The sequence below is a fragment of the Elgaria multicarinata genome, chromosome 2 (assembly GCF_023053635.1).
Source record: "Elgaria multicarinata webbii isolate HBS135686 ecotype San Diego chromosome 2, rElgMul1.1.pri, whole genome shotgun sequence".
Taxonomy (NCBI): domain Eukaryota; kingdom Metazoa; phylum Chordata; class Lepidosauria; order Squamata; family Anguidae; genus Elgaria; species Elgaria multicarinata.
In genome coordinates this window covers 20,885,389-20,908,179 of record NC_086172.1, presented here as the reverse complement: position 1 = coordinate 20,908,179, position 22,791 = coordinate 20,885,389, and the positions used below count along the sequence as shown (strand labels likewise).

The 22,791-nt window shown below is 42.7% G+C and overlaps 1 protein-coding gene across 1 annotated transcript in view; it reads left to right on the top strand.

Annotated features, from left to right (window-relative positions):
* The window catches only part of ABCA12 (ATP binding cassette subfamily A member 12), a 160,971-nt gene that overhangs the window by 114,621 nt on the left and 23,559 nt on the right, over positions 1-22,791 (top strand). Inside the window, exons 38-43 of the mRNA XM_063116106.1 lie at positions 7,564-7,669; positions 9,964-10,018; positions 11,267-11,444; positions 15,620-15,735; positions 17,100-17,259; positions 22,268-22,536. Coding sequence (XP_062972176.1) covers positions 7,564-7,669; positions 9,964-10,018; positions 11,267-11,444; positions 15,620-15,735; positions 17,100-17,259; positions 22,268-22,536 — 884 coding nt within the window. The remainder of the gene's footprint in view (positions 1-7,563; positions 7,670-9,963; positions 10,019-11,266; positions 11,445-15,619; positions 15,736-17,099; positions 17,260-22,267; positions 22,537-22,791) is intronic.

Here is a 22,791-nt window from a genome sequence, read left to right as displayed (position 1 = left end):
TTTATTGTGGTACTTAAGTGCACTGACAAGTGTTGGGGCCCAGGACACATCTGCACCAAGCAGGATATAACACTGTGAAAGTGGTATGAAAGCGCTATACAGTATGGCCTTAGGTAGACCTAAGGTTTATCCCGGGATCGTCCCGGGGTCATCCCTGTTCATGTAAATGACACACAGGATATTCCGGGAGCAGGCAGGGACAAGCCCGGGATAAACCTTAGGTCTAGCTAAGGCCTATGTATCATGGGCCCCAACAGTTATCAGTGCACTTCAATACCGCTATAAAGCAGCACTGTGGCTCCTGCCTTTTATATACCACTTTCATACCGCTTTATAGTGGAATTATATCCTGCTTGGTGTAGATGAGCCCTGGGTCAATGGCTTGCCTAAGGCTAGCTAGTAAGCTCCCGACAGACATGGGATCCAAGCTGGAGACATTTTGTGATTCATAGCTCAGTATCATAACTACACTATACCGCTATGCAATCCCATCTTTACTGCATCTTTGTATTAATGAACGAAATATGTTTCAGGGAACGATATTGAGTCATAGAAAACACAGTTCCTCTGCTAGCCTCAGAGATGATGGCACAGTTGGGGTGGGGCTCATTTTCTGAGGCACTTGCCTTTTCGGTGTGTTGCAAGACTGGAATTTCTCACTACTCAGAGTAGTAGGGTGAGCGTAATAATTTATTATGAATCCTTTCCAAGGTCTGGGCTGGCCCTTTCTTTAGACAGAGTGAGGTGACTGCATCAGACTGTAGATGCTGGGAGGGGGCAGGACCCTCAGCGTTACGTCCTGAGCACACCCCTCCTCAGCTGTTCGCATTCTTCTGAAGTGATGCTCATTTGCTGCTGCGGGCTGCCTGCCTGTTTCCTTCTCCTGATGTGTCCCACAAAGTGCCTTTGGAAACGGCTCCGGACTGAGTGATTAGGCAGAGAGCCAGGCCAGGCACCCCCTCAGGCACGGTATTTGCGCCTGCGTTGCTCTGCTCGTGCAACTCACGCTGGTGCCACCACAGCTGCATTCCAGTATTGGTTTGAGCAAGCAAGTCGGTTTGTATCATTTTTTTTCTGTACGCCACCCTGAGATCCCAGTGATATAGGGCGGGATACAAATGTTTTAATAAATAAATAAATAAATTAGGTCCCAGGCTGATCAGCGCTGTGGTATTGGTAGGGTGTTCATATGAAAAGGAGGACAGGGCTCATGTATCTTTAACAGTTGCATTGAAAAGGGAATTTCAGCAGGTGTCATTTGTATGCATGTCGCACCTGGTGAAATTTCCTCATCATTACAACAGTTAAAGCTGCAGGAGTTATATTGCGGCTATACTGTGATCAGACTTGGGACCAGGATACCTGAGAGAGCGCCTTCTCCCTTACCAACCTGCCTGGTCACTGAGGTCATCCGAGGGCCTGCTCCTGGTGGTTCCACCTAGATCCATCCTCCGACTGTAGTCCACCAGGGGAAGAGCCTTCAGTGTGGTGGCCCCCCTCCTGTGGAATTCCCTGCCTCTGGAGGTCAGGCAGGCGCCAACCTTGTACTCCTTTCGGTGCCTCCTGAAAACATCTTTATTCCAAGAAGCCTTTCTTTAACATGCAGCCTTGGATTACTGTTATTGCTTCTTTTAAATTTTGTTTTAACTGTTTTATTCTGTTTTTATTTTCATTTTGCCTTGTACACCACTCCGAAATTTTTCAATGGGGAGCGGTATATAAATATTCTAAATAAATAAATAAATAAATAATAAATAATTTAAAAGAGGGCAGGGCACCTGCAGCTTTAACTGGTGTGGTGAAGAGGAAATTTCACAGGGTTCTCCATATATACAAATGACACCTGCTGAAATTCCCTTTTCAATACAACTGTTAAAGATACAGGAGCCCTGTCCTCCTTTTCATATGGTCACTCTAGTATTGGAAGACAGAGCTATCTGTGCTGTGGGGCTTAACCTGCTGCCCTGAAGTACGGTAAAAGACACTGGTCCATTACCAGTGTGTTGAAGAAAGATTCAATTGGCGTGTGGACTGTTTCCAAAGAAACACGCCATCTTGTTCTTCCCTGTAGGCAGCAAAATGTCCTGGGCCGGTCTCGGTATAGAAAACTGGCACTTAAATATAAAATATACAAGAGGCTTGTAACAAAATAATAAACAAGGGGCAGCCTTTTCTGATTTAGTGTGGCAACAGGAAATCTATTTAAATGGTGAAATATTTCAGAAAAAAAATATATGACAAACTGCTAAGGATTGCATTTAGCCAAGAAATCCATTTTGAAACTGGTGATTTTGCATTGGATGTTGAATTGCAATTAATCTCAATTTCTCCCCTCTGTTTTTATTCAGTTTTCTTTTTTCTCTCCCTCGCCCCCTGCCACTTTCCTCACCGTTAGAACAAGATGGTGTTGCTTTTTTTTTTAAAAAAAAAAGTCTTTCTTTTTATTTAAAAACAAGTGACAAAAAACCAACACCTTCCTTTGTATGAGGCGGAATAAGCTCCCTTCACAACTACAATTGGCTTGTTCTTGTGGAACAGTCTGTTGTATCTGTCATTTCCCCCCATGTATCAATAAAATTTTTATAACAAATAAAAATCATTGTGTACAGAGCTGCAATCTGTAATGTAAGAAGTATAGGAGAGGGAAAAAGAAAAAGCCTGTCAAGAAACTGGAAATTTATGTTAAGGTATAACAGTCAGCCACCACTGTTCTGAGAGAAGCTTCATAAAAACAGATATTTCATGTTTATAGTCTTCTTGTTCATTTGATTGCATTTTCTTAGTGGATTCTGCCCCCACCCACAAACCTATAGTTGCACTCCTGCATCTACTTACCTTGGAGTAAGCCTCATTGATAGACATTTGTAGGATTTATTTATTTATTTATTTATTACATTTTTATACCGCCCAATAGCCAAAGCTCTCTGGGCAGTTCACAAAAATTAAAACCATAATAAAACACTGTATGCTAGGGTGACCCTATGAAAAGGAGGGCAGGGCTCATGTATCTTTAACAGTTGCATTGAAAAAGGAATTTCAGCAGGTGTCATTTGTATATATGGAGAACCTGGTGAAATTTCCTCTTCATCACAACTGTTAAAGCTGCAGGAGCTATATTGCAGCTATACTGTGACCAGATTTAAAAGAGGGCAGGGCACCTGCAGCTTTAACTGGTGTGGTGAAGAGGAAATTTCACCAGGTTTTCCATATATACAAATGACACCTACTGAAATTCCCTTTTCAATACAACTGTTAAAGATACAGGAGCCCTGTCCTCCTTTTCATAGGGTCACTCTAACACTGTATGATAGGGTGACCCTATGAAAAGGAGGACAGGGCTCCTGTATCTTTAACAGTTGTATTGAAAAGGGAATTTCAGCAGGTGTCATTTGTATATATGGAGAACCTGGTGAAATTCCCTCTTCATCACCACAGTTAAAGCTGCAGGAGTTATACTAGAGTGACCAGATTTAAAAGAGGGCAGGGCACCTGCTGTTTTAACTGTTGTGATGAAGAGGAAATTTCACCAGGCTCTCCATATATAAGAGCCTCATGTGGCGCAGAGTGGTAAGCGGCAGTTACTGCAGCTGAAACTCTCCCCACGGCCTGAGTTCGATTCCAGAGGAAGCTGGTTCTCAGGCAGCCGGCTCAGGTCGACTCAGCCTTCCATCCTTCCGAGGTCAGTAAAATGAGTACCCAGCTAGCTGGGGGAAAGGTAACCACGACTGGGAAAGGCAATGGCAAACCACCCCGCTACAAAGTCTGCCAAGAAAACGTCAGCAAAAGCAGGCGTCCCTCTAGGAGTCAGTAATGACTCAAGTGCTTTGCACGAGAGGTTCCTTTCCTTTCCTTCTCCATATATACAAATGACACCAGGGCCGGATCTACACTACTGCTCTAAAGCACTCTATAACAGTTATAAAGCACTTTAACTCCTTTAAAGCGCTATAAAACTATTATAAAGCGCTTTAAAGCAGTAGTGTAGATCCGGCCCTGCTGAAATTCCCTATTCTATGCAACTGTTAAAGATACAGGAGCCCTGTCCTCCTTTTCATATGGTCACCCTATCTATAGTCCTGTCCAGGACTGGCCCTAAGACATTTTGCTGCCTAAAGCAGAGTAATAAATGGCTTCTTCTCCCCCAAGGAGAAGGAGGATAGTACCACTCTTGGCCCCTGAGGCAAAAAATAAAATTAAAAAAATCCTACAAGTACCCCTTTTCCCTTCCCTGGACGTGAAAACACAATAATCATTTATAAATTAAATTATGAATAATTTGTTGCTTTTTTCCCCAAACATCCCAAATCAGTTGCCTGGGGCAGCTGTCTCAGGCTGTGAAGTGTGTGTGTGTCTGTAAAGGATCCTGTCTCCTACAAATGAGTTATAAAAAGGGATGTACAACAGGGCAGCGAAGGGCATTTGATTTTAAAAAAAAACTGGGGCAGAAGGCTAATCTAAGGGGATCAGATGCAACTAAGATCATCTAAACTCCTGTACTTTTCTTCCTCCAGTTAAATTAAAAGCAATATCTTTCAAGATAACTTTGTGAACAGTAGTCTCTTGTCCATGAGAGCTTATGGACAAGAGAATACTGTTCACAAAGTTCTGTTCACAGTACTGTTCTCAGTAACTTTGTGAGTCTTTAAGGTACCACAAGCTATTTTGAACACAAAACAAGGAGAATCCCTTATCCTCGTCCGACATCTATTCATCTTCCTCTAGCCTAGTGCAAATCCCTGATGCCAAGGAGGATCATGCATCCATCGGCAACTGATAACATCTCTCATACGAGAAGCAGCGCCCTCCACAAAGACGACTGCAGAGCCAAAGAGCTCCGGACACAGCCCAGAAAGCCAGAGCAAGCCATACACGCATACATTATCTGGCCCCAAATTCAGACATTGCTTCTCATTCAATCTTCTTTTGCAAGCGAACCCACTTCTATTTCCCCCAAGGTAAAGGGGAAGCTTGGATAGCGCAACCAAGGAGGGAGGCCCCTGGGACTCCATTTGATACGGGAGTAGCCAGTGCGCTTGCTCTCCTTCCTTTCAGGGCCTCACTGCCTACAATGGCCCAGGGCACAAGTGTAATCGACCAGGAGCATCGGGCTGGGCAGATCCCTGCAGAGTTGGGCAATTTTGGAACAGTGGTGCTATTAGGCAATTTTGGAATCTGGAATTAATAAATATAATGAGTAGACTGCAGAAGGCAAGGTGACAGTTTTCCCTCTGGTTTGAAATGCTAATGCCTTCATGCTACACTCCCTATTCATCTGCTAAGGGAGTGAGTCCTAAGGCAACTGCAATGCTACTGAGTTCAGAGGGAAGAAGCAGGCTTGCATTAAGCAGGTCATGGCAATTGGGGCAGCACTGCTCAAAAAAATATCTGGGGTCCATGCCTAGGTGAGCCTATGCTCTCAGGGCATGTCTAGACCTACAGGCGGAGTGGGGAGGATCTCGCGATATGGTGATCGCGAGATCCTCCCCCTCGGACTACATGCAGCGCATGATGTCCTGGGAGGAAGAGGACGTCACATCCGCCATATTTGTTTTTATTGGACATGAGCACACCAGCGCTCGATCACAAAAGGTAGGTTTTTGTTTTTAAATAATCCTGAAAAGCTCTGTGCTCGGCTTTGCGTGTTTACTTGCGAGGAGCCGGGACAGCTGCCCACATGTCCCATGGTCTCGGGATCATCCAGGGACTGTGGGAAAAACTGGGACAAAAGTGTAGGGTAGTATCCCAGGAATATGCAGGCATCTTCCCTGCCTGCTCCCGGGATCCCCTGTGTATCATGTGGACTCACTGGGACGATCCCCAGGATATCACCCCATCTAGACATGCCCTCAGACAGCTTTCCCCAACCTGATACCATGCAAATGTGTCAGACTACAACCCCCAGCATCCTGTGCTGGCTCAGGATGATGGGAAATGTTGTCCAACACATCTCGATTGCACCAGATTGGGGAAAGGTTCCCCAGGAATCATAGAATCATAGAATAGCAGAGTTGGAAGGGGCCTACAAGGCCATCGAGTCCAACCCCCTGCTCAATGCAGGAATCCACCCTAAAGCATCCCTGACACATGGTTGTCCAGCTGCCTCTTGAAGGCCTCTACTGTGGGAGAGCCCACAACCTCCCTAGGTAACTGATTCCATTGTCGTACTGCTCTAACACTCAGGAAGTTTTTCCTGATGTCTTCCTTTAACTTGAGCCCGTTATTCCGTGTCCTGCACTCTGGGAGGATCGAGAAGAGATCCTAGCCCTCCTCTGTGTGACAACCTTTTAAGTATTTGAAGAGTGCTCTCATGTCTCCCCTCAATCTTCTCTTCTCCAGGCTAAACATGCCCAGTTCTTTCAGTCTCTCTTCATAGGGCTTTGTTTCCAGACCTCTGATCACCTGGTTGCCCTCCTCTGAACACGCTCCAGATGTTCAGGAGGTCTGGATTCCTAGCATGCACTCATTTCTCTCAGTGTCAAATCCCCTTCTATACACCAAACTAATCATGATTTTAATTGCATGAATGCAATTAGCATGCATTTTTTTCTGTTGTAAAGATCCTTGGTGAGGCCTGAGTAGTCTTGTGACTCTGGGAAGGGGCAGTTTTACTCTTTGGCTCAGTTTGCACCTAAATACTTGAAATTTAAATAGTAGCATCACCGAGGTGATTTTTGTTTGGACTGTGACAAGAACAGCAAGAGCTAAACTCACCCTGCCAACGACCAAGGCCATGAGCTTCTCAGGATTCCTCAGAGGCTGCTATTTACATAACACAAATATGCATGTTAATTGCATTCACTCCATAATCCAGTCCTATAAAATCAGAAATAGAGATCTGCCTGGCTTTTAGCCCTTTGCAAATTAAAAGTGTTTTATGAATGATAAACAGGTTACCACAGGTAGGCTCTGATTCTATATAGTTCCACTGTGATTGCTGTGGGTAAAACCTATGTTTAAAACGTCAGAATGTTATCTTTCAGAGGAAATTGCTTAAAGTTCCCCCCCACCCAGGGTTTGCATTTTGTTCTGTTACGTATACACCATGGCACTGATATTTGCATTACTGGAAAGGTTCCTTTGCCCAGGGGACCTTCTTTAGGGTGACCATATGAAAAGGAGGACCGGGCTCCTGTATCTTTAGCAGTTGTATTGAAAAGGGAATTTCAGCAGGTGTCATTTGTAGATATGGAGAACCTGGTGAAATTCCCTCTTCATCACCACAGTTAAAGCTGCCCTCTTTTAAATCTGGTCACTCTAGTATAGCTCCTGCAGCTTTAACTGTGGTGATGAAGAGGGAATTTCACCCGGTTCTCCATATATACAACTGCTAAAGCTACAGGAGCCCTGTCCTCCTTTTCATATGGTCACCCTCCCTTCTTTGAGCCTCAATGGGGTGAGAGTGTCCCACACATATGAAAATAAGCAGGCAAAATATGTACATGCAAATCCAGGCTTAAGGGTTCGGGGAAGAACCTTTTCCTATTATCAGCATTATTAGCCAAAAAATAATTTAAAAAATACCTCCCCCTTCTTTCTTTTTTTGTCTCTGAAATTTCAATTTAGGTCTGGTATAATCCAGAAGGTTATCACAGTCTCCCAGCCTACCTCAACAGCCTGAATAACTTCATACTCCGAGCTAACTTGCCAAAAGAAAACTCTTCTGGATACGGTAGGTGCTCGATAACCTTGGCAACATCATTTGCCACTGCAGGTTGAGAGGTTTTGTTTCCAGCCTGTGCCTAATACGTTGTGACATGGCAAAGCATAACACTTTTATTTAACCCCATTAAAAATGATCAGCGTAAAACAGCAACATGGCTTGCCCACTTCATAGACTTTTCAGAACATCAATTACAAGTTTTCTTTACATTCCCAGTTTTACTACGTGCTGCTGGAGACACAGTTAGTAAAATTGTTTTAATCTCATGCTCAAGCAAGGATTATTCTCAGACTTTTCTCTTAAACACATGCAAGCACTCAGGACTGGTAAATACAATGAACTTGGAACTCGAAATCGGACAGGTAACCTGGATGGAGACGAAAACGATGGAATTTTCTCCACTGCATCTTTCAGGCAGCCAAAGCTATTTGTTGCTTTGACGAATAAATGACAGCTTAAGAACCATTGAAATGGCCAGATAAAAGTTCACCGTCATTTTAGCAATTTGAAATAGGTGGCAATCCTGCTTTTGAGGTTTGACTTACGCTTGGAGTATTTAAAAAGGCACATAAAAAGAGCTTTTTACACTGCCACTAAGCAAATCATAATGGCTTTTGACTTATGTGTATATTGTGCTTCTTCGTCTTCCAAGCCTTGGAAAATACGTATTGAAATGGAAATTTTGACTTCTAGCCTAAGCTGCAGTAAAGAGAAAATGGCTTTACAGTGAAGGGAGTATTAACGGCTTAGTCAAACTTTATCTCCTTTATTTTTGATAGAAGGGGAAAAAAATGCTTTCTAGTTGTTTGTACTCCCTTGATATGAACCGGGGGGATATCAGTCATCGATGGGGGGAATACTGCATTTAAGGGAAAATTTGAGTTTGATGAGCTTTTGTTTTTTTACAATCAGCTTTCACCGGCAACTTCTATCTATTCCATATTTTTCAATGCAATTCTTCCCATATTTTTATTACTACCCAATAATAGATCGGCAACCTATTTTTAAAAGGCTTCACAAGAACAGAAAATGAAAATGGCAGGTGTGGTGTGTGTGTGTGTGTGTGTGTGTGTGTGTGTGTGTGTGTGTTGCTCAAGTCACCAATGCCAGCCAGGGCCCCAGTGAGTACAAACACTACAGTGATATAAAAATGTTTTAAGTAATTTATTTTCGACTTTTGAGTCACTTTCAGCTTTGGTGCAAGCTCAAGCAACAAAATGTACATTTTGAAACTTTGTGTGTGCTGAGCTTGGTGAGAATGCAATTGAGAAAGCATCATGGGAGGGCAGGAGAGAGGGGGGAATTCTGCCCTAATCATAGTCCCATGTCGTACTGCTCTAACAGTCAGGAAGTTTTTCCTGATGTCCAGCCAGATTCCGGCTGGACATCAGGAAAAACTTCCTGACTGTTAGAGCAGTACAATGGAACCAGTGACCTAGGGAGGTTGTAGGCTCTCCCACACTAGAGGCCTTCAAGAGGCAGCTGGATAACCATCAGTCAGGGATGCTTTACGGTGGATTCCTGCATTGAGCAGGGGGTTGGACTCGATGGCCTTGTAGGCCCCTTCCAACTCTGCGATTCTATGATTCTATGACTGTTGCATTTTCCCCAGTGGACCTCCAAAGCTGGAAGCAATCCACGGAGGGAAAATATATTCAAGATGAAAACTGTGGGTGGATCAGCTCCCTCCTCCTGCCTACCCATGTCACACTTTCAACTGCTCCCATGCTTTATATAGATTGGGTAGGACTTGAGATAGATCAGCCACCACCACATCTAATTTGACCCTCAACCAGTGGTATAGAATGACCAGATCATTCATTGGGCAAACTATTATAGCTAATACTGTAGAACTGCTGAATTGTATGTCTTGCTCAAGATGAGGTACCAGGGCATCCAGTGGCAGAGGGAATAGGCTGTTAACCTCTCTGTTCTTCAACTTGCACTTGTATTAAACAGTGAATCATAGAATCATAGAATAGCAGAGTTGGAAGGGGCCTACAAGGCCATCGAGTCCAACCCCCTGCTCAATGCAGGAATCCACCCTAAAGCATCCCTGACAGATGGTTGTCCAGCTGCCTCTTGAATGACTCTAGTATGGGAGAGCCCAAAACCTCCCTAGGTAACTGATTCCATTGTCGTACTGCTCTAACAGTCAGGAAGTTTTTCCTGATGTACAGCTGGAATCGGGCTTCCTTTAACTTGAGCCCATCATTCCGTGTCCTGCACTCTGGGAGGATCGAGAAGAGATCCTGGCCCTCCTCTGTGTGACAATCCTTAAATGACTGTTTTTGTTCTTGTAGGCATTTCGGTCGTTGCTCATCCTTATCCTGGTGGAGAGAGTCAAGAACAAGCCATGTAAGGTGTTAATGTTATAATTTCTTTTTAAAATTGTAAGAGAACCACCCGCAGTTGACTGTCTACTCTTGATCTGCCTGAAGCACAGTCTGGATTATGTTACATGCTAGCCAACTGGATCAGTCATGGGGTCATAGCTAATGCATTGAACGACCTGAGCATCAATTGGCTCTCAGAACTGAAAACCTTGCAGGGCATCCTGGATTAGTTTGACCATCGCTGAAAAGACATTGCATAGAAACATCATGGGGTCATTTTAAATGTGAGGAAGCGATGGTGATGGAGCAATAGTTTGGGAGCCTTTCTCCTTCAGACAAATCATGCAGTCTTTCTACATAGTTTCGAGTCCCAAATGTCGAGTTCTTTCTCCTAATTATGCTGCTTTCTACTAAAGGGGTTCAACAAAAAGTGTTGCTAAGAAACAGAGTTTCTCTAACAAAAATTTGTTCTTGTTCAGAACCTATAAGTAATCAGACCCTAGTGATTCCCCCAAATTGGAATGAATTAGGACCAAACTACATTACATGCTCAGTATTTCTTGTACTTCTTCCCAGAGATTTTTAGTTTATTTTTCTACTAAAAGCAGCCACTGGAGGAAAAATGATGGTAGGACTGCTTAACCCCTTTCCCTTCCTCTCAGGGTACAGCTCAAAAATCATTGTGAAGGGTGCAAATTTTGAGCAAGCGAATATTAGAAAAGGAAATGTTTAAGCAGCCCCTTCCTCTTCTCCCCCGTATGAATCTTCTGCTCCCAATTTCAGCCTTCAGGATCTGCTTTTGATTTTATAAAATACACCATAGGGTTGAAGAATCTTGGAACTTGTCGTCTTGTATAGTTTCGCTTTGTACCCCATTTACATTTAATTTCTGTGATACCGAGAATCTGGCCCCAGAGGCTCTAAATATCTGATCTGATTGTACTGACAGTGATCCACACCTTAGTTACATCCTGTTTAAATGATTGCAACATGATCTAGGTGGGGCTACCTTTGAAGACTGTTCAGAAACCAGCTGGATCAAAATGCTCCACTGTTGACTGTGGCCAGTAATAAGGAGCATCTAACAACGTTTGTACTGGCTGCCTTTTTCCGTGGCTGTGCCCAGACCAAAGAAGGGAGTCTCATCTGTCCCCTTTATTGACGGCTGCCTGCTGGCATGCCACCAGGGTCACGTTGCCCAGTGCCCCCTTAAACCTAGGGCTGGTCCTGTCTACATCTTTATTTGGAAAATGCTTCTGTTTCCTTTCAGGCTTAGTAGTTTACTGGATATCATTGTCTCCATGTCTGTTCTGATTGGCTACTCCATCACAACAGCCAGCTTTGTGCTTTACGTGGTAAAGGAACATCAAACCAAAGCAAAACAGCTACAGCATATCTCAGGCATCAGTGTAACAAGCTACTGGGTGACTAATTTCATTTACGACCTGGTAAGTGGTTATCTCTTAAATATAATATGGAAAATGTTGTATGATGAACAGCAAAGTGGAAATTACATCATGAAATGCAACGTTCAGTAATGTCTTGAATTCGATGATCTTGAGGATGATGACGACGAGGATGGTTATGATTTTGACCCACAAAGGTCTATACTAACTTTGGGCAAGGTCATTTAAAAATATTTAGAATTAGAACTATTGCAGCGTCTATATGCTAAGGCATGGCCTTTTTGTTTGTTTGACTGTGCTATATGCATAAAGCTCAGCACATTTATAAAAGATCAGTGTGCTATTAAGGTCAGGACTTCAATTTATTTTTAACTTGTAGGCAGAAAAATTGCCTTTAGGTTAAATTGCAAAGAGGCAGAGGCAAAAAGTCAGGTCTAAAAGCCATCCAGTGGTATGTATTTTGTTAAGAACTATGAGTAATAGCTACCCATGTAAGGGCTGCTGTGAGTGACCTTGCCTTCTCAACTCTGCCATAGAAAACTTCTGTTCATATTGGGGAAAGTATTCCTAGCTGGGCAGAAAATGTGCTCAAAAATACTCCGAACCATATTATTCAAGAAATATTTTTCTTTCATAATTAACACTGATTCTGAAACAAATATTTTTGTTCCTCTCTTTCTTCTCTTGGGTTACGTAACTTTCTTTAACATTTGCTCAACATCAAAAAATAAATACATTTGGAAGGACTGGAAACATTTTGCAAATTCACAAACCTGCATTGGCAGGAACAAAAATTACGTTGGGGTGCAGCACAATAAAAATGTAGCCAGAATAAAATTCACTTGATTTAGGCCATGGCTAGACCAGGGCCAGATCTACACTAAGCAAGATATAACACTTTGAAAATGTTTTGAAGACTGTATATGTTTTGTGCCCTGGGCCTCAGCAGTTGTCACTACTGTTATAAACTGTTCTAAAGCAGTAGTGTAGATCATGGATAAGGCCTATATCCTGGGATTGTCCCGGGATCAACCCTGTACATCCAATGACACACAGGAGATCCCGGGAGCAGGCAGGGATGACTCCTCCATTTGCCTGGGATAATCCTTAGGTAGGGTGACCATATGAAAAGGAGGACAGGGCTCCTGTATCTTTAACAGTTGTATTGAAAAGGAAATTTCAGCCGGTGTCATTTGCATATATGGGGAACCAGATGAAATATCCTCTTCATCACAACAGTTAAAGCTGCCCTCTTTAAAATCTGGCCACTCTAATATAGCTCCTGCAGCTTTAACTGGTGTGATGAAGCGGGAATTTCCCCAGGTTCTCCATATATACAAATGATACCTGCTGAAATTTCCTTTTCCCTGCAACTATTAAAGATACAGGAGCCCTGTCCTCCTTTTCATATGGTCACCCAACCTTAGGTCTAGCTAAGGCCTTAATCATACTTCAGAGATGTTCCCCTCAGAGAAAAGAGCCTGTAGAGAAGCACCTGTATTGAAGGATTTTGATTGTAAATTAGGCCACAACTTAGATTTAATTTGTGGTTCTTCCACCTGTAGTTCAGCTTTAAAGACACGCAAATCATCAGGAGACTGGCTTCTGCATCTCTTATATCATGTCTATACCTTATTTATCCCTCAGCGTTTGAATTCACTAGGAACTGCAGGCACTCGGTAACTCTGGCAATAAGGCAATTTAAAAACAAAACAAACCCGCTGTCAATTATGAACTGAGCCTTGCTCTTATATAAGTCAGATTCAGATGCTCTTCTAGGGAAACTATAGAAATTATTTTGATAGCACATAATTGACATATACCGTGCTTATTACTCCTTTTTAAAGCTAATGTGTAATGTTAAAATGTTTAAAAGCCAGAGCAAAACATCCAAATAATAGTCAACATTCTCCACTCTCAGAGCCATCTAGATAAAACAAATATCTAAGGTAGGGTGACCATATGAAAAGAAGGACAGGGCTCCTGTATCTTTAACAGTTGTCTTGAAAAGGGAATTTCAGCAGGTGTCATTTGTATATATGGAGAACCTGGTGAAATTCCCTCTTCATCACCACAGTTAAAGCTGCAGGTGCCCTGCCCTCTTTTAAATCTGGTCACTCTAGTATAGCTCCTGCAGCTTTAACTGTGGTGATGAAGAGGGAATTTCACCAGGTTCTCCATATATACAAATGACACCTGCTGAAATTCCCTTTTCTATGCCACTGTTAAAGATACAGGAACCCGGTCCTCCTTTTCATAGGGTCATCCTATGAGAGCTCAGCAGTGCATTTCCATGGACTATATCCTTTTTCTGTCCAGCTACAGGCGAATTGTTAAATAAGGCTGTGTTTCTCATGTGAGTTGGCACAAACCACTTCTAGCTTGCCTGTGCGTGTGCATGAATCAAAGAATATACACAGAGTTGGTTAGATCTGAAGATCTAGCCAGACACACACTTCTGGCTTCGGCGTAACAGCCTGCCTCTTTCACACTTTGTATGCTTGCTGTGAAATGGGGGTATTTATAAATCATCCAGTCGAAAGCTTCCCAGTGATCTAACTGAAATCAATATTCAGCAGACTGAGACTAATGCGGTGATACGCTGCAACTTGATACTTCTTAGTGAATCCCTGCCGGCAGGCAATCCTCATTTCTAACTAAGGGGAAAGACTGGAGAGTCTTGAGGCTGCTAACTAATTAGGAGCGGGGTTAGTGTTCACGTCGCTTCACTTTGCCCAACAAGAAAAACAACAACAAGCAATCGTTAGAAAAGAACTGAAATAAAATCGGAGATTTCTATACCAAGATACAAAAACAGTATTTTGAAATGACCAAGGGCATGTCTACACCAGCATTTATCCCTGGGATCGCCCAGGGATCATCCCTGTGCACCCACATGATCACAGGGGATCCCAGCGGCAGAGAGGGATGAGCCCTCCTTTTCCCTGGGATAACCAGGACGGCTTTAATCCCAACTTTTCCTGCTGTCTTGGAATTGTCCCGAGACCGCCGGACGTGTGGGCAGCCATCCCGGTTTCATCTCGGCTCCTCACAAGTAAACAGGAGTAGCCGGGAACCGGGCATGCAGCTCTTCAGGACCTCAGTGCCCATGGGGAGTGGGAGGGGGGGACGGGAGGGTTTTTTTTTTTTTACCTTGCTGTTTTCGCTGGAGCGCTCGTGTGCTCCGGTTCTTGTTTGGAAAAAAATGGCCACTGTGACAGGTGCGATGCCTGGAATGTTGCACGGCCACATGTGGACTGAGGGGGAGAATCTCGTGACCATAAAAGTACCCAGCTAGCTGGGGGAAAGGTAATAACGGCTGGGGAAGGCAACGGCAAACCACCCCGCTATAAGGCCTGCTGAGAAAACGTCAGCGAAAGCTGGCGTCCCTCCAGGAGTCAGTAATGACTCAGTGCTTGCACGAGAGGTTCCTTTCCTTTTTTCCTTTCATAGTGGAATATCCTGCTTGGTGTAGATGAGCCCACACCCTCCGTATCCTACCCCATTTTGTGATGCATTAAATATTTTTCATTTTATTTTATTTAAGTTCTTATGAAAGCATGAGTGCAGTCACACTTTAATAAGAAAAGAAAAGAAAAAAAACATCACCAGACCGACACCAGTAAGTCTAGAGAGAGACAGAGGACGGCTGAAGATGATTTTAAAGAGGGAATTGCTTCTCATAATATAACGTATACACTCAACCCACTTTAGCTTCTGGTTGTCAGATTTTGCTGGTTTTGCACCATTTCCAAGACTTGTTCAACCAGCAGGACCAAAGAAATATATGTATGCATATGACGGGTAGCAATGTCCCTCTCAGATCACTTTCAACTCTCTTAAAAACATTTTTTGTCTGTCTCCAGATCAAGGCGACCTGTGCCGTTTTTAAAGGAACTTTAAAAGAATGACACTGACATTGAAGTGCGTATCTCTAACCATGCTAAGCGGAAAGTCCAGAGGTTTTTAATTACCTGGGTAACCCTATATGCAATGATGATTCAAATGCATGTCAGTGACTATAAGCAAACAATATGAAGTAGTAATTAATCCAGAATTAAACAGTTATGATTCTGTGCATATGCCCTAAGGAAGCATAGTATTTTTCATGCAATACAAGCCAAATCCATTCCATGGGTAATCTGCATGTATTACTATAATAAATGGGCTTAGCGTTCACTTTACAATAATCAGTTGTAATTATAATCATTCTGCAGGTTTACTTTCTGGTACCCGTTACACTCTCAGTAGGAATAATTTCAGCTTTTCAGATTCCGGCTTTCTTCAACGACAATAATATTTTGGCTGTATTCCTACTTCTTCTCCTATTTGGGTAAGAATTTGGTTTAGTTCAATTTAACCTGGATTTTACTCCCCTCCCAACCTCCAGGCATGAGTAGAGCTGCCCAACTTTGGGGTTGCCTGTCCTGCGAGTGTCCTAACCATATGAGATTACATTATTTCTGTGTTTTACAAAGGAACTAAGTAGACTTCTCCTGGATCAGAACAATTTACTTCAGCAACCTGTTCCCAGTGGTGACCAGCCAGGTGCTTCTACAAAGCTCACAAGCAGGGAGTGAAGAAGTCCTCCTGTTCTTTGTCCTCCAGCAACTGGAACTGTACAAGTATTCCAAATGCTGTAGCACCATCAATCTGTATAAGGGCATTATAGTAACAGCCATTTTATTTTTTGCTCTTTTCCTGATCATCCCTATGGAAATAGCCTTTTTCATCCTTAATGCACATGGATCTTCTGGGCCAATGGCATTGCTGGCTGGGAATTATGGGAGTTGAAGTCCAACACATTTAGGTAAAATATCAGAAAATGACTCTGATCTATAAGAATATTAGGAATCAGGGCTACAGCACAGATGGAAAGGTGTCTCTTGTACATTCTAAGAGGTCTGTTGACTTTGGGGGTCTTTTGGTGAAAGTGACCAAGACGTTTTGCATATGTTCATACTTTTTTTGGCAGTCTGGGTTGGAGAATTTAGGTTTGGATTACTTAGGTCTGGAGTTTGTAGGCTATGCTGTTCAATCCATGAGTGCCCTCACCAGGTTTATGAAATATTTCCTCTTTCCAAGAGTCCAACATGGGCAGTCAATTTCAGCCTCACATCTTTTTTCATTTAATTTTAATATTGTGTAAGAAACAAAGTTATCACAGCCCACCATTATAACGTTTTCGACATAATCCCTGCTCATGCTTGCCTCCCATCTTTGCATGTGCCCAGCTATGCAATGAGAGACCAGATTTATCTCTCTATATCTCTCTTTTCAATGAGTTTTAGATATTATCATTATATGCTGCCTTGCAGACCCATGTGAGTAGAAAGGCAGGAACAAATAAATAAATAACGACAGACTGAGCGCAGTTGTTTATGTGTTAATTAAAATCAATTTAGTAACCACTCTAAGCCAGGTCAGCCCAGAAACAACAGAATGTGTGCTTCATCGTTTTGCCCGTGTTATGTATTTCAAGAAATCTCATAATCAGTATCAGATGATTTTAATGTCCTGTTAGCCCTTCCAAAAGAGATCAGTGCCAAAAGCCCCCTTTTCTCCCTCATCATAGAGAAAAATCCTCTCACATAAAACCTGGACAAGAAGTGCCACTCGAGTAAATGAAGTGCTTTGCCAGTCCTGATGGTCATTTGCTTTACTGGATGTTCTGTTCTTCTTGTTGATGCTCTGCAGATACGCAACGTTTTCATGGATGTACTTGCTGGCTGGAATCTTCAAGGAAACCGGAATGGCCTTTTTAGTTTATGTCTGCATCAACTTGTTCTTTGGTGTCAACACAATCATAACACATTCCGTTGTGTTTCTAATTTCCCAAGAAAAGGCCACGGATCAGGTAAGGACCCTGCGAGCAGGCCATTCACTTTCACACGTAGCATCTGCAGCGGGGTACAAAACCCATTCCATTTCAAGGGCCCAGGGAGAAACACTCTCTTAATTCAGAGGAATTTGGAGTAAGTACACTTTATCTTTGAGACAGGTGACATAGGGATCTGATATAGTTGCATTTATTGGATGATTCAGCCTGTACACACATACAATCGGCCAACCTCTTGACAGGGATCTCCGCTTACATAAGGATGAATGACAAGAGAGGCTAGAGAGTTCTGAGTGGCTACTCCCTGCTGATACCAACCACCTGCCCTCTTTGTTACAATCACCAATGGGGCTAAGGCAGCCAGGCATTGCCAGAACACCCAAGGCCAATATTTCCCTGTTATGGATATATCTCTCAACACTGGGGTTTCCCAGGTTTAGCCTTCTCCTCCCTGGAGTTCTCAAGACCCAAACTGCAGTCCCAATCTTGAGTCCCACTGGGCATGTGTCCTTCAAAATCTAAGTGACAGTTTTCTTTAGGATGCTACAAGGTAACAAGTGTCCAAAGCACTTTCACATTTTCTGAATTAGAATGAATTCATGTCTTCCCTCCAAAAATTAAAGCCACAGGCTGGTGAAGCTGTGTGTGGTGGTGGTGGTCAAATTTTTTATTTATTATTTATTATTTATTTATTACATTTTTATACCGCCCAATAGGCGAAGCTCTCTGGGCGGTTCACGAAAGTTAAAACCATAATAAAACAACCAACATGTTAAAAGCACAATTACAAAATACAGTATAAAAAGCACAACCAGGATAAAGCCACACAACAAAGTTGATATAAGATTAAAATACAGAGTTAAAACAGTAAGATTTAAATTTGTTAAAATTAAGTGTTAAAATACTGAGAGAATAAAAAGGTCTTCAAAAAGACCTTCAAAAAGGTCTTTATTCATGTTCCTTCCCTGTCCATACATAAAATGGAGGTGGGCTCTACTTTTTACATGCGAGAAGTGCCTGGGTGCCTTTTCTCCTCATGCCATGTTGTTTCTAGCACTTTTCTTCACAAGCTGCTTCACTTCCAGTACTGGAGCTAGGCAGGGCGAAAAGACCCTGAAGCAACAGAGCAAGTGGTGAGGGATGAGAGATTGGAGTTGGGATAGGACATTTATTTATTTATTTATTTATTTATTACATTTTTATACCGCCCAATAGCCGAAGCTCTCTGGGTGGATTCACAAAAATTAAAACCATCATAAAACAACCAAGTTAAAAACACAAATACAAAATACAATATAAAAAGCACAACCAGGATAAAACCACACAGCAAAATTGATATAAGATTAAAATACAGAGTTAAAACAGTATAATTTAAATTTAAGTTAAAATTAAGTGTTAAAATACTGAGTGAATTAAAAGGTCTTCAGCTGGCGATGGAAGGAGTACAGTGTAGGTGCCAAGCGGACCTCTCTGAGGAGTTCATTCCACAACCGGGGTGCCACAGCGGAGAAAGCCCTCCTCCTAGTAGCCACCTGCCTCACTTCCTTTGGCCGGGGCTCATGGAAAAGGGCTCCTGTAGATATGATCTTAAGGTCCGGGCAGGTACATATGGGAGGAGGCGTTCCTTCAAATAACCTGGCCCCAAACCGTTTAGGGCTTTAAATGTCAGTACCAGCACTTTGAATCGGGCCCAGACCTGGACTGACAGCCAATGAAGTTGTAAAAGGACTGGCGTAATGTGATCTCGCCAGCCAGTCCCTGTTAGTAAACGGGCTGCCCTGTTTTGTACCAGCTGAAGCTTCCGGACCGTTTTCAAAGGCAGCCCCACGTATAACACATTGCAGTAATCCAAACGAGAGGTTATCAGAGCATGGATAACTGTAGCTAGGCTATCTCTGTCCAGACAAGGGCACAGTTGGTATATCAGCCTAAGCTGGTAAAAGGTGCTCTTTGCCACTGAGTTCACCTGTGCCTCAAGTGACAGTTCTGGATCCAAGAGCACCCCCAAACTACGGACCCGATCCTTTAGGGAGAGTGCAACCCCGTCCAGGACAGGGCAAACATCACCTCGCCGGACAGAAGAACCACCCACTAACAGTACCTCCGTCTTGTCTGGATTGAGTCTCAGTTTGTTAGCCCTCATCCAGTCCATTACCATGCCCAGGCACTGGTTCAGAACAGTCACTGCCTCACCTGGGTTTGATGAAAAGGAAAGGTAGAGCTGGGTATCATCCGCATATTGATGACACCTCAGTCCCCATCTCCGGATAACCTCCCCCAGCGGCTTCATGTATATGTTCAACAGCATAGGCAGAGGTTCAGCTTCCCGCAGCTGCACTTCTCTTTTGGTATAGAAAATAGACTGCCTTCAGTTCAGAGTTGCTTTAAGAGAAACTCAATACAAAATACTATATACATACATATATCTGAGTCCCTTAAAAGTTAAATAAGACTTACCATGCTAATACATTTAGGAGTTGGATGTACAAATGCTGAAAGAGCAGGTGTGTATTCTGTTTTGAGGTTATGTCCTGAAGTCCAAATAAATTGGCATCAAGTGACACAAGTTTTTCCACATATAATAGTGGTAACGTTGAAGTTTGACTCCTTGACAGTTCTAACTATTTGGAAGAATAAGACAGTTAGACTTTTGCACATGAAACATTTGGTGGCTGTGAAAACTGTCCTGGTTTCTAGTTGGAACTTGCCGTCAGTGCCAGCATCAACAACATGGCTAGCAAAAACATTTGATGTGTAAACATGGACAGATTGGCCTTGATATGGTGCAAAAGAGAAATGGATTTTTGAGGACAGTTTACTCGTGTGGCGCAGAGCAGTAAAGCAGCAGTTTCTGCAGCTGAAACTCTCCCCACAGCCTGAGTTCGATCCCAGTGGAAGCTGCTTTCAGGCAGCCGGCTCGGGTCAACTCAGCCTTCCATCCTCCCGAGGTCGGTAAAATGAGTACCCAGTTAGCTGGGGGAAAGGTAATAACGGCCGGGGAAGGCAACGGCAAACCACCCCGCTATAAGGCCTGCCAAGAAAATGTGAGCAAAAGCGGGGTCCCTCCAAGAGTCAGTAATGACTCAGTGCTTGCACGAGAGGTTCCTTTCCTTTCCTTACTCTTGTACTGAAATGGCAACTTTATTTAGCTAATAGAATCAGTACTTTAACCCGTAATGGCTAGAACCTTATAGGCATGTTGTATACTCTTTTAAAAAGTGAAATCCTATTGTAACAACTGGTAGAGTAATTTCCTAATGTCTAAATATAACTGGAGATTATTCCCACCATAGTAAAACTCTGGTGTTAACAAGGGCATAAGTCAGCCTTTTCCCCTTAAAGAGAAACAATGTTTTACAATGGATCATGTCAGCTTTCGTTATGGACATACGGTTTTCCTGAATATGCATTCAGTATTCGATCAGTGAAAAAGAATAAAAGAAGGTTACAAGAGTTTTGTGGCCAAAACCAGACAAAGCTGTTGATTGACATTGATATGTCCCTTGCAGGTGTCTGGCTACATCTCCTCATGATAATTTATGGCATATCTGACTTGCCCAGTACAAATGTCAACTGCATTACTCACTCTTCATGACAAGAAGCCTAGGTGTTGGGCACAAAGACCAGCTTTTCACTACTTGTCAGATGGTATTTTCACACATAGCCTTCTTGTACAGAGCTTGGGGGAGGCTACATCCTGACACAATCTGCAGCACCAGATTGTTGTCTGCTGTCTGACCTGAAACACAAACTTTCGGCGTAAATGTCCATAGCCCAGCAATGCAGGCTAAACTGTTCCAGTGTGCTGCAACCCAGATTACTCCAATTGTATTGTAGTATGAGTAACAACGTAACCATATGTATATTTATTCAGAAGTCCCATTATGGTCAATAGGATTTAGTGGGGCTTCCTCACATGTAAGTGTGCTTAAGGTTGCTATCCTAAGCGTACTTACTATAGACTAATGCCAAGTGAACTGAATGAGATTTACTTTTGAGTATTTATTTATTTTTATACCGCCCAATAGTCAAAGTTCTCTGGGCGGTTCACAAAAATTAAAATCATGAAAAGCATAATAATAATAATAATAATAATAATAATAATAATAATAATAATAATAATAATTTCTTACCCATCTCTCCCTCTGGATCGAGGCAGGGTACCAAATACAAAACACCATAAAATGCATATGACTGATTAAAAACATACAAAACTAATACATTATTAAAATGTATCTTAAAATTCAACTGGGTAGGCCTGCCGGAAGAGATCAGTCTTTATAGCTTTCTTAAATTCCGGAAGACTGTTAAGTTGAAGAATCTGTCCCGGCAGGGCATTCCACAGTCTGGGAGCGGCAGAAGAGAAGGTCCTCTGGGTAATGGTTGTCAGCCTAGTTTTTGTTGACTGGAATAAATTCTTAACAGAGGACCTGAGGGTGCAGGGCGGAATGTACGGGAGAAGGCGATCCCACAGGTAACTTGGGCCCAAACCATGAAGGGCTTTAAAGGTAATAGACAGTACTTTATACTTTGCCCGGAAACTAATTGGCAGCCAGTGAAGTGATTTTAAAGCTGGTGTAATATGGTCACCCCTAGGTGTACCGGCAACCAACCTGGCTGCCATATTGTGAACTAATTGAAGTTTCCGGACTAGGTACAATGGTAGCCCTATGTACAGCACTTTGCAGAAGTTGAGCCTTGAAGTTACCAGCGTGTGCACGACTGTCTTTAGGTCTTCCAACTCCTTTGACACTGGCTGGCTGGGCCTCTGTTGAGAAGGGCCCGTTGATGAGGTGGAGCCACTGTAAGTCTAAATGTATCACACATGTACCTTCCTACCAGGGAGTCTCTGCAGTATATGAGTACCCGCTTTCCACCATTCTCTACCAGCACTACCGCCAACATAATAATGATGGACCTTTTATTATAAAACTCAATATATTATCCAGCTTCTTATAATATAAAGCACATTCTGGAACCAGAGAAAACACACACACAATGACCAGATATACTTTATTTCTTTCAGGGCTTGCATGACCTTGCTGAAACTCTGAGACATGTTTTCCTGATGTTCCCACAATTCTGTTTTGGATATGGATTGATTGAACTGTCGCAGTACCAAGCCCTGATGGGTTTCTTAAAAGCCTATGGAGTGGATTATCCTAACAAAACTTTTGAGATGGATATGATAAGCTCTAAGCTTCTTGCGATGTTCATCCAGGGGACGATATTTTTTTCCATCCGGCTCCTGATCGATGACGGGACATTTCAGAAAATCTGGTATAATATATTAGAGTAAGTGACCTCCGGGAGGTAGGTCTGAAATCACAAACAGAGGGGTTGACAAGGAGCAACTTGTGGTGTATATATAATCGTTGAAATTTATTGATTTACATTAATGCCAGGGATGTGTAAAATAGTTTGGCAACACAGCTGAAAATGAAATGGGTACAACTCATGATCAAATTATTATTATGATAACACCTGAATAGAGTTTGCTCCACTCAGTCATTCCTCCATTGCAATCTGGCTTCTGTGAATCAAATGCAC